The sequence below is a fragment of the Aspergillus pseudoviridinutans genome, assembly GCF_018340605.1.
Source record: "Aspergillus pseudoviridinutans IFM 55266 DNA, scaffold_2, whole genome shotgun sequence".
Classification (NCBI taxonomy): domain Eukaryota; kingdom Fungi; phylum Ascomycota; class Eurotiomycetes; order Eurotiales; family Aspergillaceae; genus Aspergillus; species Aspergillus pseudoviridinutans.
In genome coordinates this window covers 2,180,021-2,191,310 of record NW_025091282.1, presented here as the reverse complement: position 1 = coordinate 2,191,310, position 11,290 = coordinate 2,180,021, and the positions used below count along the sequence as shown (strand labels likewise).

Here is an 11,290-nt window from a genome sequence, read left to right as displayed (position 1 = left end):
TTGCCTCCAGTCCCATAATTTGCGTCATACTTGTCGCTCAAGCCCGCCGACCGGGAAACTTGTCTTCGATCTCTTTCCATCCGGATATACTACGACTTTTCCTATCTCAGTTCGCTCCATAATGTTTTCCCAAGCGCGTCGAAGAATTTTGGATGGCCTTAACAGAAGATATATCTATGGACGACTGGTATGTAGCAACGATAATGCACAAATCTCCCCATTCCAGACGCTGCTTCTTTCCGAGCAACTTCCGAAGGGGTCTTTTCATTCTGTGCGTCCAATGTTGCGATCTGTACTGACTCCGTCGGCTTTCTCTTCTTGTAGCCTCTGCTACATACGATAATCTTTCTCATCGAAATGGCGGTTGCAACGCGCCTTGCGGCCAAATTCAACTCCTACTATGCAGAGCGGCCTGGTAAGGCTCGATCAAGACATGTGCGGACGCGTTGCATTCACTAACTTGACACTTTTTGCATAGTTCTAACCACAATGGTCACCAACGCGGTATGAACCTGTCCAAAGCCTCTCACTTGCCTGCTTTCGTTTCCGGAGGTCACGACTAACGAAGCGTTTGAATTAGGTGCTTGGTGGAATCGCAGATACGGTGGCCCAGTTGATCACGGCCTTCAAGGCCCATTCGACAGTACGAAATAGGCAAGACGGTGATCTCATCTCGATCGAGATCCACGAGATGGACAAGGAACGGCCGCCACCATTGGGAGAACTAGGACATGCGAAGCACATCCCTCCTCCGTTTGATTTCGAGCGACTCACCCGATTTATGTCGTACGGTTTCTTCATGGCGCCTATACAATTCAAGTGGTTCGGCTTCCTGTCGCGAGCATTTCCACTGACCAAGAAGAGCCCGACGTTACCGGCTTTGAAGCGTGTTGTTGTTGATCAGCTCATGTTCGCTCCTTTCGGTATGGAAACCCCTAATTTCCGAGATAAGTGCTTGGCTGACGATGTTGATAAAGGTCTTTGCTGCTTCTTCACATTCATGACTGTCGCCGAGGGTGGAGGGAAAAGAGCGTTGACCCGCAAGTTCCAGGATGTCTACTTACCGACCCTAAAGGCAAATTTCGTCTTGTGGCCTGCTGTGCAGATCATCAACTTCCGGCTTATGCCCATCCAATTCCAAATTGTAAGTGAAGTCTTAACCTGACGAATATGTATGGTGCTAACCTGACGTATCACAGCCATTCGTATCTACTGTCGGTATCGCTTGGACCGCATACCTGTCGTTGACCAACGCCGCCGAGGAAGAATAGACGGAAGACAGCGGCGGCATTGGTTTGTTTCTGCTTTTCTTTGACCATATATCCCTCATTGCTCTTCTTTGTTTCTGTGGCTGCCAGGCGTTGTAAATGCTCAGGGGACTTCTACTTTCTTGCTTCTATGGACAGTGGTGTACAGGTCAATCTTTCGGAAATCAAAAAAGGTGTCAATTCTCGTTCTCATAAATGATCATCATCCAGAGAGCAAATCATATGGACTATTCAAAATCGCCAGGTCTTCCAGGTTTCCTTGAACAGCGCGACTTAGACGGGCGTTCAGTAAACTAGAATCCTACCTAAAGCAACTCTCCAACAATCTGCCTCATCTCCAACAGAGTGCTCAATGCCAATTTATAGTCCCAGCAGCGAATAACTACGGAAAACATGCAGACCAGTCGTATTTGCACCCGAGGCTATCGAGAATTTGCAGGCACAATGTTCTACCAGGCCCGGAGCCTTCCGTCATTGATCCTGGACTCTGACATCAGTCCCGCATCAGCCCGAAAGGTCAGCTAATCTCTCACCGGAAGCCCCACCACAGTCGACCTTAACAAACAATGCCAACTACCCCGCCGTCAAACCGAAGTTGATCGAAGAAGGCTCACCGTGAGCATATTAGGATAGGAGTTTTTAGTCTCTACTTTGTCTGTTCAGTGAATCCAAAGGTATACTCGTCGTGCTTCTCGTTCTCCAGGCCCCGTTACTGACCCTACCTACAATTCGATAGAACACCATACACAATGTCTCTCACCAACAAGCTTGCTATCACGGACGTCGACCTCAAGGACAAGCGTGTCTTGATCCGGGTACGTTGAAACCAAATCCATGAGCCAATCGACGATTGAGTTGCGGGAGAGTACCATGCTTTTGAGCGCCCAATGGCTAACATGTCCCCCGTGCCTGGCAGGTCGACTTCAACGTCCCTCTCAATGAGAAGAAGGAGGTCACCAACCCCCAGCGTATCGTCGGTGCTCTGCCCACCATCAAGTATGCCATCGACCAGGGCGCCAAGGCCGTCATCCTCATGTCCCACCTTGGCCGTCCCGACGGCAAGAAGAACCCCAAGTACAGCTTGAAGCCTGTTGTTCCTGAGCTGGAGAAGCTGCTCGGCAAGAGCGTCATCTTCACTGAGGACTGCGTTGGCAAGGAGGTGGAGGAGACTGTCAGCAAGGCCTCAGGCGGCCAGGTCATTCTGCTTGAGAACCTGCGTTTCCACGCCGAGGAGGAAGGTAGCTACAAGGACGAGGAGGGCAAGAAGGTCAAGGCCGACAAGGAGAAGGTTGCCGAGTTCCGCAAGGGCCTGACTGCCCTAGGTGACATCTACATCAGTAAGCATGGGATTCTTGCTTGGTCTGGATTGAACTAGGAGAAGCTAATAACGTTGTTTCCAGACGATGCGTTTGGAACTGCCCACCGTGCCCACAGCTCGATGGTCGGTGTTGACCTGCCCCAGAAGGCCTCCGGCTTCCTCGTGAAGAAGGAGCTCGAGTACTTCGCCAAGGCTCTCGAGAGCCCCTCGCGGCCGTTCCTGGCCATCCTTGGTGGTTCCAAGGTCTCTGACAAGATCCAGCTGATCGACAACCTGCTGCCCAAGGTTAACAGCCTGATCATTACCGGTGGCATGGCCTTCACCTTCAAGAAGACCCTGGAGAACGTCAAGATCGGTAACAGTCTGTTCGACGAGGCCGGCAGCAAGACCGTCGGCGATATCATCGAGAAGGCCAAGAAGAACAACGTCAAGATTGTCCTGCCTGTCGACTACATCACGGCCGATAAGTTTGCTGCCGACGCCAAGACCGGCTATGCCACCGACGAGGAAGGCATCCCCGACGGCTACATGGGCCTGGATGTCGGCGAGAAGAGTGTCAAGCTGTACAAGGAGACCATTGCCGAGGCCAAGACCATCCTCTGGAACGGTCCTCCTGGTGTCTTCGAGCTGGAGCCTTTTGCCAACGGTACCAAGCAGACTCTGGACGCTGCTGTTGATGCCGCCAAGAACGGCGCCATCGTCATCATCGGTGGTGGTGACACCGCTACTGTTGCGGCCAAGTACGGTGCTGAGGACAAGCTCAGCCACGTCTCCACCGGCGGTGGTGCCTCGCTGGAGCTTCTGGAGGGCAAGGAGCTGCCTGGTGTTGCTGCGCTGTCAAGTAAGTAAACGAAAGAATAATGTCTTGAATCAAAAGCGGACTTCCGCGTTCATGAAGTCCTTCAAGAAGCGGGAGGCGAGCTCTCTATGAATATAATGTATAAACCAACGAGTTAATCAGAAATGAAAAGAGTATCTTCGAATCAAGAAAGTTTCTGATATAGTGGTTCTGATAGATACGAGCGCCAAGCTGTGATTAATTCCGCATGACAGCAGCACAATGTAGTCCTCAAGCGTCACGACAGGCGGACGACGGTTCCATCTCATGCATTAATTGTAAATAAATAGGAATATCTAGAGAATCGATACACCGGTCGCCTATCCACTGCGGGCCTGCCTTGCAGACATTGTACCATATAACCCTCAAGCCGATGTACCACCAACCGCATAGTTGACCAGCTTTCGAGGCAGGACAGGCATAGGTATATTAAGCCTGACTAGTATGCGAAGCTTCCATCATCAATTCTCGTCCGTACCGCATGCAAGCCGTACGTTCGGTAAGGTTCGCCCCAGGATCATGTCGGTTCAACCGGTATCACTCTCGCAAATCCGTAACGCGCTAATGAATACTAATGGGATGCTTCGACCTTCTTGAGTTCCTCTCTATAGTGTGAATAGCATCGTCAGTAACGATGGTATAAATGTGACAGATGGAGCATGATGTGACGTGGCACGGCGGAATCCAGGAAATCCTCCCAGCAACGAGGGGAAGCGAGCTTCGACAGCGCCCTGAGCAACGTACTTCAACTGCTTTGAGAAATCTTCCGCAGCATCATCATCGTCCCAGCTCTCCTCCCACAGATGGACGTTATTTCCGTTTGCTTGTTCGGTTTCCTCTTGAGGCCAKTCTAGATGCTCACTGGTCAGCAGTAGCTMGTCGTTGCATTGGGGGAATACCCCGCCTCCCTCTAAGCGGGGCAGCACAGGTGCTCACCTTCGACTGGGAAATCTTCGAATTCATCGTCTTCTTCTAGTACCGTGGGCTTCTGCTGTGTTGGCTGTTCAGAGGTTTCGGGCTTATCCTGTGTCTGTGTTGTGCTCGACATGGCGGCGTTGTGAGAGGGAGAAATGAGAAGGTTAGGATCGAGTAAATGGGTCAATGTGTTTCTCTGATGTGAAAGGAAATTTTATAAATATTAGGCAGGACAAGAAGGTGGTCAATGAGGTAGGTCAATATGGTCGAGAGATAAGTAGCCTGTTCACCTAGATGAGGTATCTGGACAAGGTCGGTCAAAGGCGGCGGCGATCTGCCTTGGCCTCAGGCCAAAACTCCGTGATCAGGGCGAAGAGACCCTAACTAACAAGGTAGCGTCCCTCTCTGACGCTGTAGCCTACAGAATACGGACGTAACTCTAACAAGGCTAACTAACAGGCTATCTAGATGATCACTATGCCCCCCATCTCCTGAACCACCAATGATCATTGTGACCGTGCAGAAAGGTTTGACGCCTAGTCCATTAGGCTGAGGCTCTCGGGGTTAACGGAACAGGAGGGACGAGAGCCTCAAACCCACCGATGAGCTTGCTAGCTAGAATGGTGAGTGACTGATGATAGACGAGAGATCTCAAGTATGCACTGGAGATAGCGAGAGATTCATTAAATGGTTGATGATGGAATATCAGACGGATACTTGGATAATGACTGGCTGGAATGGACGCCCTCCCAGCTATATGGATCGTGGATAGCCATCTCGGGCAGAATGCTCCGCCCCGGTCCATGGACTAAACCGATAAAGCCGTCTATGATCTTATTATTCAACATATTATTATTTATCATCAGCACAACTCCGGACCTCTATTTGTTTTCTTCCGTTTCTCTTGCTTATTCTTCTTCCTTCTAAAGTATTCATACGTAACATTCAGCTCCTCTCTGGAGCCATGCCCTCAGTCGGTATCTGATGGGAGACTCGACATTTCTCTCATTTCGTCACATCCTTCATTCGGGTCCGGGCACCTCMGTTTCTCAGTCTGATATGAGATTTTCGATTCGGTATCTTTTGTCGTAAATATACTTAATATTATTATTTATCTCCTTTCGCCATTGCGTCGGTTCCTAGTGAACACTTCTTACAATATGTTCCGAGTTGGTTCCTGGCTCTATGGCAAGAAGCCTGCTGCCAATGCCTCGACACAGTCTCTCGACTCTTTAGTCGAGTTGCAGGATCGTGAGTGTTCTTTTTGAACTACGTTATGCCGCTTTGACTGATCATTTCGTTCGGTGCCGATTAGTTGAGGATGCTATGAAGGGTATGTCTGAGGTGGCCTACCCACCAACTTTCGCTCATTCAAGTCATGCGCTTGGACTATGCGAGTTATGAGCCAAGACTGATTCTTTTGCTCGACGATGCAGCTGCCACTTTGATTCTCAATGACGACGTCGACGGTGCTGAAGCTGGTCTGGCAGAAGGAACCTCGGCCTTCCATAATGTATGTTTAATCCCTTGCGAGATATGACATCATCTTTGTGCTAACCCCAATCTCGTACTTGCATGCAGCTTGGGAGAGGAGTGGTCGCATTTATTCGGGCGACTTTGGGGTTTGAACAGGATATCATGCGCCAAGGTGGGCTTAGAGTTTATCTCCTGTTCTAGATTGCAGTCAATCGCTGTCAGGGGTCTGTCGATCGCTGACGCTCTTGTAGCATCGGAGCGACTGAACGAAGCCGAGACTGGTGCATCAGTCGACCAGCACAGGGCACAGCACAACTCGCATGCGCCAAATAGCTACCACTCGCCGATGTATTCGCCAGGAACCGAGTTTGCATTGTGCCAGGCAATAGCACAACTCATGGGCGCCATAGTGGGGGTGCTGAATGAAAGCCTCACAGAGAGTATAAAAGCGTTCTATCGGCTCAGGAAAGCTTACATCACTCTCGATGCGATTTTGAAGATGGAACAGAAATACCTGGAGGAATCGCGCACTGCGACTCTGGTAGAATCTACCCCGTCTGTATCAGTTCCGTCTCCCCAGCGGCACAGCTCTAGCAGCCTTCAGTCCTCTAGCTCGTCCATCTCCTCGGCCAAAGTCAAAGAAGCGGCCGTGGATGCACTTGCCGCACCTAGCAAAGATGCCGATGTGAATGAAAGGTTGGCCGATTTGGATCTCTCTGGCGAAGCTCTCGTAGTGGAAGACCCTGGTCAAACTCCGACCCCGATCAACGCCGATATCCTCGACCATGACCCTGACTCCGACATCTTCCAGAATCAGATCGATGTCTTTGTGCATTCTGGTTCCAATTTCTGTTTTGGAGTCCTGCTGTTGCTGATCTCAATGGTGCCACCCTCTTTTAGCAAGCTGCTCAGTATTATTGGGTTCCACGGCGATAAGGAAAGAGGATTGAGAATGTTGTGGCAGGCCAGTAAGTTCCACAACCTGATTGGAGGTATATCAGCTTTTGCCATTCTCGGCTACTACAACGGGTTTGTTCGTTATTGCGATATCATGCCCGATTCTATCCCCGGCCAAGACGGGGATGTGCAGGGTTATCCGCAGAAGCGGCTGGAATTGCTGCTTGCAAAGATGAGAGAGCGGTTTCCCAAGAGTCAGCTTTGGCTACTCGAGGAGTCCAGGATGACTGGAGCGAACAAAAATCTTGACAGGGCTCTGGAGCTGCTGTGTGGGGAGGAACGCAGCCCGCTGAAACAGGTTGAGGCATTGAGGGTTTTCGAGCGGAGCTTGAACGCCATGTATCTGCACAAGTATGAGCTGTGCGCAGATTCCTTTCTTGAGGTAAGAGCTGTTGAACAGAGCGTAATCGCAGACGAGCCTGCTAACGCATTGACTTAGTGTGTTGACCTGAACTCTTGGTCCCGCTCATTGTATTATTACATTGCTGGGTCGTGCCATCTCTCGTTATACAGGGACGTGAAGGAGACAGACTCTGCGAAAGCCGCAGAGCATGCCGAATTGGCTGAGAAATATTTCCGAATGGCCCCCACAGTAGCGGGAAAGAAGCGTTTCATGGCACGACAACTGCCTTTCGATGTATTTGTGGCTCGCAAGTTTGCTAAATGGGAGGCACGCGCCAAGGAGTGGAAGGTACCTCTGGTCGATGCGGTTGGCGTTGACCCGATTGAGGAAATGATCTTCTTTTGGAACGGCCATAGCCGTATGACGGACGAGCAACTGCAAGAGTCGTTGCAGAAACTGGCCTGGAGTGAATCCAGCGCGAATAAAACCTGGTCACGAGAGGGCCCAGAGGAGAAAGCGATCTTGAAGTTGCTTCGAGCTGCTGTTCACCGCTCGCTGCGCAAACACGCCGAGGCAAAGGAAATGCTCGAGGATATCCTTAGCCAGGACCGAACATTGTTCAAGGGCCACCTGAAGGACGATTGGATTTGTCCAGTGGCCCACTTCGAAATGGCGGCGAATCTCTGGATGGAGCGCCCAACATACGTCGCCAACCACGGCGGAGCGAAACAAGACTCGGACAAAGGATCTACTGCGCCTGCCGACGCAAAGGATGCACTACAGTACGAGAGGGAAAAGGTACGGAAGTGCAAAGAGTATCTGGAAAAGGCGGCAAAGTGGGAGAGCTACGAGCTTGATGCGCGTATAGGTCTCAAGGTGACAGCTGCCAAGGAAGCAGTGCAAAGGTGGGAGAGCACACATCCGACGGTCTAGAGATTACGTGCATGATCGGGTTATATGACTTGTACGATGGTATGAAACCGGTTTATCAAACTTGTCATGGCAGAATAGCACCATAGACAATCTATTTGAGCTTGTAGTCACGTGATATATTTCATATATCTCGGTGTTTCGGCGATTGAGTGTGTGATCTTCATCTATGATTTTCCCAAGAAGCTAAGAACCATTGCTTGTTTCGACAAAAGCTCAGATGATATATGGGAGCATCGCACCCCGTCCATTTGCCGGACTTGAATTCCCCATTCAGACGAACAGACGATCAGTACTTCTTAGCGGCTCTTCCCCGACGGGCAAGAATTACCTGTCCCGAAGCCATCAGGATTGCTTCCATTGCCGAGTCCCACTTGATGGAACGCCGATGGCGGCGATCCATTCCTCACGCACCCACTCAACGTGGGCTCGGAAAAAATTCCGACGGATATGCCGCTTGTCACTGATGCTTCGTGTTACGCAGGATCACTTCACTTTTGAGATGCAGTGCATATGGAGTCACTGACATGTTTCGTGTTGATAAGTTGATGCTGGATAGATGGCATGCTAATGTCGTCTTCCGTCCACTCGTGAGAGGACTCTGTCTGGAGATGTTCAGAATGCACACTTACTCCGCGAGCCAAGCAAAGGGCGCGAGTGTCAGGTACTTATCGGACGTCCGATCAGTCTAGCGTTTTGACGGACAGGGTCCGGTTAAGACGGCTCATCACGATGGCAATTCTTTGGGACATTTTGACTAGTCTTATTTATAACAAGCTCCAATTCCCATGTCTGGTGCCATTGATTCAGTTGATCGCTCGATCATATTAGTGTTGGCTTGGTGTGGGAATCCCAGATATAATCCCTACAAACGTAGGTGACGTCGTAACTCTGTTATCACCTATACGGCAAACCAAACTCTTGCGCCAAAAATTTTCCTAGGGAAATTCACTTTTCACTCTACGCAGAAGGAATTTGGTTTCTGTCAAATTTTGGAAATAGGACGTTCGCTTGCCTATGTTCTTATACCGTACTTCTTTGGTTTCTTAGCTTTGGTCACCTTGCTATCGCCGTCGCAATATTGCTTCTATGAAGTCATGACCGATAACGACCATATCTCCCGCACATCTTCCCGCGTGTCTACGACGGAGAGTGATACTGAATCTCGAAGTGAGCAAAGTGGTTTCGGTCGCCATGAACTCGACAACGCAGCGCTGGAAAAGCAGACCACTGCGGCCTCGGGGCTGTCAGTACTCGAGCAGCGCGCACAGTCAGTGATATCGAGAATCCGAAGTCGAGAGCCTGGGCAGACTGCGCGTTTCACGCACCCTTTGTCGCATTCCAAAACCTCGGAAGATGTCATTGTGGATTTCGACGGGCCTGATGACCCCTACAGGCCATTGAACTGGGGATTTAGGAAGAAGGCTGTTACCACCGTGCTATACGGCCTGACAACAATGGGTATACATAGGCCGCTCTCTGAGATGCAGACCAACCAGGGCTAACGGATTGTTTACGAATAATAGGTGCGACTTGGGCAAGTTCAATGTACGGACATCCGCTGGCCGCGACGCTTCATCTGCATCAGCATGTTGACACTTAGACAGTTATTCCACCGGCACCATTCAAGTTTCCAAACAATTCGGCGTTGGAGAGGAAGTCGGCACCCTTGGAACAACATTACTACTATTTGGGTTCGGTATGTGCTGGTCACTGGCATTTATGAGGCGACCAATTTTGGTTATTGACTTTGTCAGGACTTGGTCCGCTTGTATTTGCACCTCTCTCCGAAGTATACGGGCGTAAATCTGCCGTTCTCATACCCTACTTCATCGCCGCTATATTCTCGTTCGGCACTGCCACCGCCAAAGATCTGCAGACAGTCATGATCACCCGCTTTTTCACTGGATTCTTCGGCTCGGCTCCCGTCACCAACACCGGCGGCGTTTTGGGCGATATCTGGTCCGCGGAGCAGCGGGGTGCAGCTATTGTTGGGTATGCCATGGCCGTTGTCGGTGGTCCTGTGCTCGGGCCAATCGTCGGCGGTGCTATCGTCCAGAGCTACCTTGGCTGGAGATGGACGCAATACGTGAGTGCAACTCATACGTCAGGATAAACAGCAGCTAATACAGACGTACCAAAGATCACCGGCATCATGATGATGTTCTTCCTCGCGCTGGACGTGATCTTCCTCGACGAAAGCTACGCACCCGTCCTTCTCGTCTACAAAGCCCGCCGGCTCCGATACGAGAGCGGCAACTGGGCTTTACACGCGCGGCACGAAGAATGGGACGTGACCCTCAAGGAACTAGGCAACAAATACCTCGTCCGCCCCTTCCAACTGCTAGCCACCCCGATCTGCTTCCTGGTCGCGCTCTACGCATCCTTCGTCTACGGAATTCTCTACCTGAGTCTCGCATCCTTCCCCGTCGAATTCCAGGAAGTCCGCGGCTGGAACCAAGTCGTCGGCGCCCTCCCCTTCCTCGCCTACCTCATCGGCATCCTCTTCGGCGCAGCCCTCAATCTCTTCAACCAGCGGTTCTACATCAAGCGCTTCAAAGCCAACAACAACTTCCCCGTACCCGAGGCCCGTCTCCCCCCTATGATGGTCGGTTCCGTCTTCTTCGCCGCCGGCCTGTTCATCTTCGGCTGGACAGGCGCAAAGGACATCCACTGGATTGGCCCCGCCGCCGGCGCCGTCTCCATGGGCTTCGGCTTCTTCACCATCTTCCAGGCCGCCCTGAACTACCTCATCGATACCTTCCAGCAGTACGCCGCCAGCGCCGTCGCGGCAAACACGTTCCTCCGCAGCCTGTTCGCCGGCTGCTTCCCGCTCTTCGCAGGCATCATGTTCCGCAAGATGGGCGTCAACTGGGCGGCTAGCACGCTGGGATTCTTGGCTGTCGCGCTGATCCCCATCCCGTACCTGTTCTACATCTACGGACCGCGGATCAGGGCGCGGGGGAAGTGGTCTCAAGCTTCTGTTTACGGTCATGTTCATGGCCAGTAGATCGTTGCATTTACATCCTTGTTAAGTACTTTCGGATTACTGCATATTTTCGGGTCACATTGAATATACCATCTGGGACTCTCTTATACCCTTTATTGATTTGATTTCTTCTGTCGGTTCCTGATTGGCACATGATATTACGAGATACCACCATGTCCGATGCATTCTGCGTCAGTTCGTCCCCTGTGCATATGGCATCTGCCTGAAAAGTTTGAATGTAAATAAATAATGGATA

General features: G+C 51.1%; 5 protein-coding genes across 5 annotated transcripts; 4 read left to right on the top strand and 1 right to left on the bottom strand.

Annotated features, from left to right (window-relative positions):
- Positions 1–357: 357 nt before the first annotated feature.
- On the top strand, positions 358–1,271 carry Asppvi_002826 (Mpv17/PMP22 family protein; the record flags this gene model as incomplete). The annotated part of the gene is made up of 5 exons (XM_043298805.1): positions 358–415; positions 479–504; positions 581–923; positions 978–1,144; positions 1,200–1,271. The coding sequence occupies 5 exons, from the start codon at positions 358–360 to the stop codon at positions 1,269–1,271; spliced, it is 666 nt and encodes a 221-aa protein (XP_043154740.1).
- A 746-nt stretch (positions 1,272–2,017) lies between these two features.
- pgkA (phosphoglycerate kinase pgkA) lies at positions 2,018–3,435 on the top strand (the record flags this gene model as incomplete). Its single annotated transcript, XM_043298804.1, has 3 exons — positions 2,018–2,083; positions 2,185–2,605; positions 2,669–3,435. 3 exons carry the CDS (start codon positions 2,018–2,020, stop codon positions 3,433–3,435), a joined length of 1,254 nt encoding a protein of 417 aa, XP_043154739.1.
- Positions 3,436–3,995: 560 nt separating this feature from the next.
- Asppvi_002824 (proteasome regulatory particle lid subunit SEM1) lies at positions 3,996–4,472 on the bottom strand (the record flags this gene model as incomplete). Its single annotated transcript, XM_043298803.1, has 3 exons — positions 3,996–4,029; positions 4,094–4,274; positions 4,361–4,472. The coding sequence occupies 3 exons, from the start codon at positions 4,470–4,472 to the stop codon at positions 3,996–3,998; spliced, it is 327 nt and encodes a 108-aa protein (XP_043154738.1).
- A 1,027-nt stretch (positions 4,473–5,499) lies between these two features.
- Asppvi_002823 (TTC39/IML2 family protein) lies at positions 5,500–8,048 on the top strand (the record flags this gene model as incomplete). The annotated part of the gene is made up of 5 exons (XM_043298802.1): positions 5,500–5,590; positions 5,776–5,852; positions 5,921–5,987; positions 6,067–7,154; positions 7,212–8,048. 5 exons carry the CDS (start codon positions 5,500–5,502, stop codon positions 8,046–8,048), a joined length of 2,160 nt encoding a protein of 719 aa, XP_043154737.1.
- Positions 8,049–9,142: 1,094 nt separating this feature from the next.
- Asppvi_002822 (MFS transporter) lies at positions 9,143–11,055 on the top strand (the record flags this gene model as incomplete). The annotated part of the gene is made up of 5 exons (XM_043298801.1): positions 9,143–9,506; positions 9,572–9,593; positions 9,653–9,744; positions 9,803–10,134; positions 10,189–11,055. The coding sequence occupies 5 exons, from the start codon at positions 9,143–9,145 to the stop codon at positions 11,053–11,055; spliced, it is 1,677 nt and encodes a 558-aa protein (XP_043154736.1).
- Between the last annotated feature and the right edge of the window lie 235 nt (positions 11,056–11,290).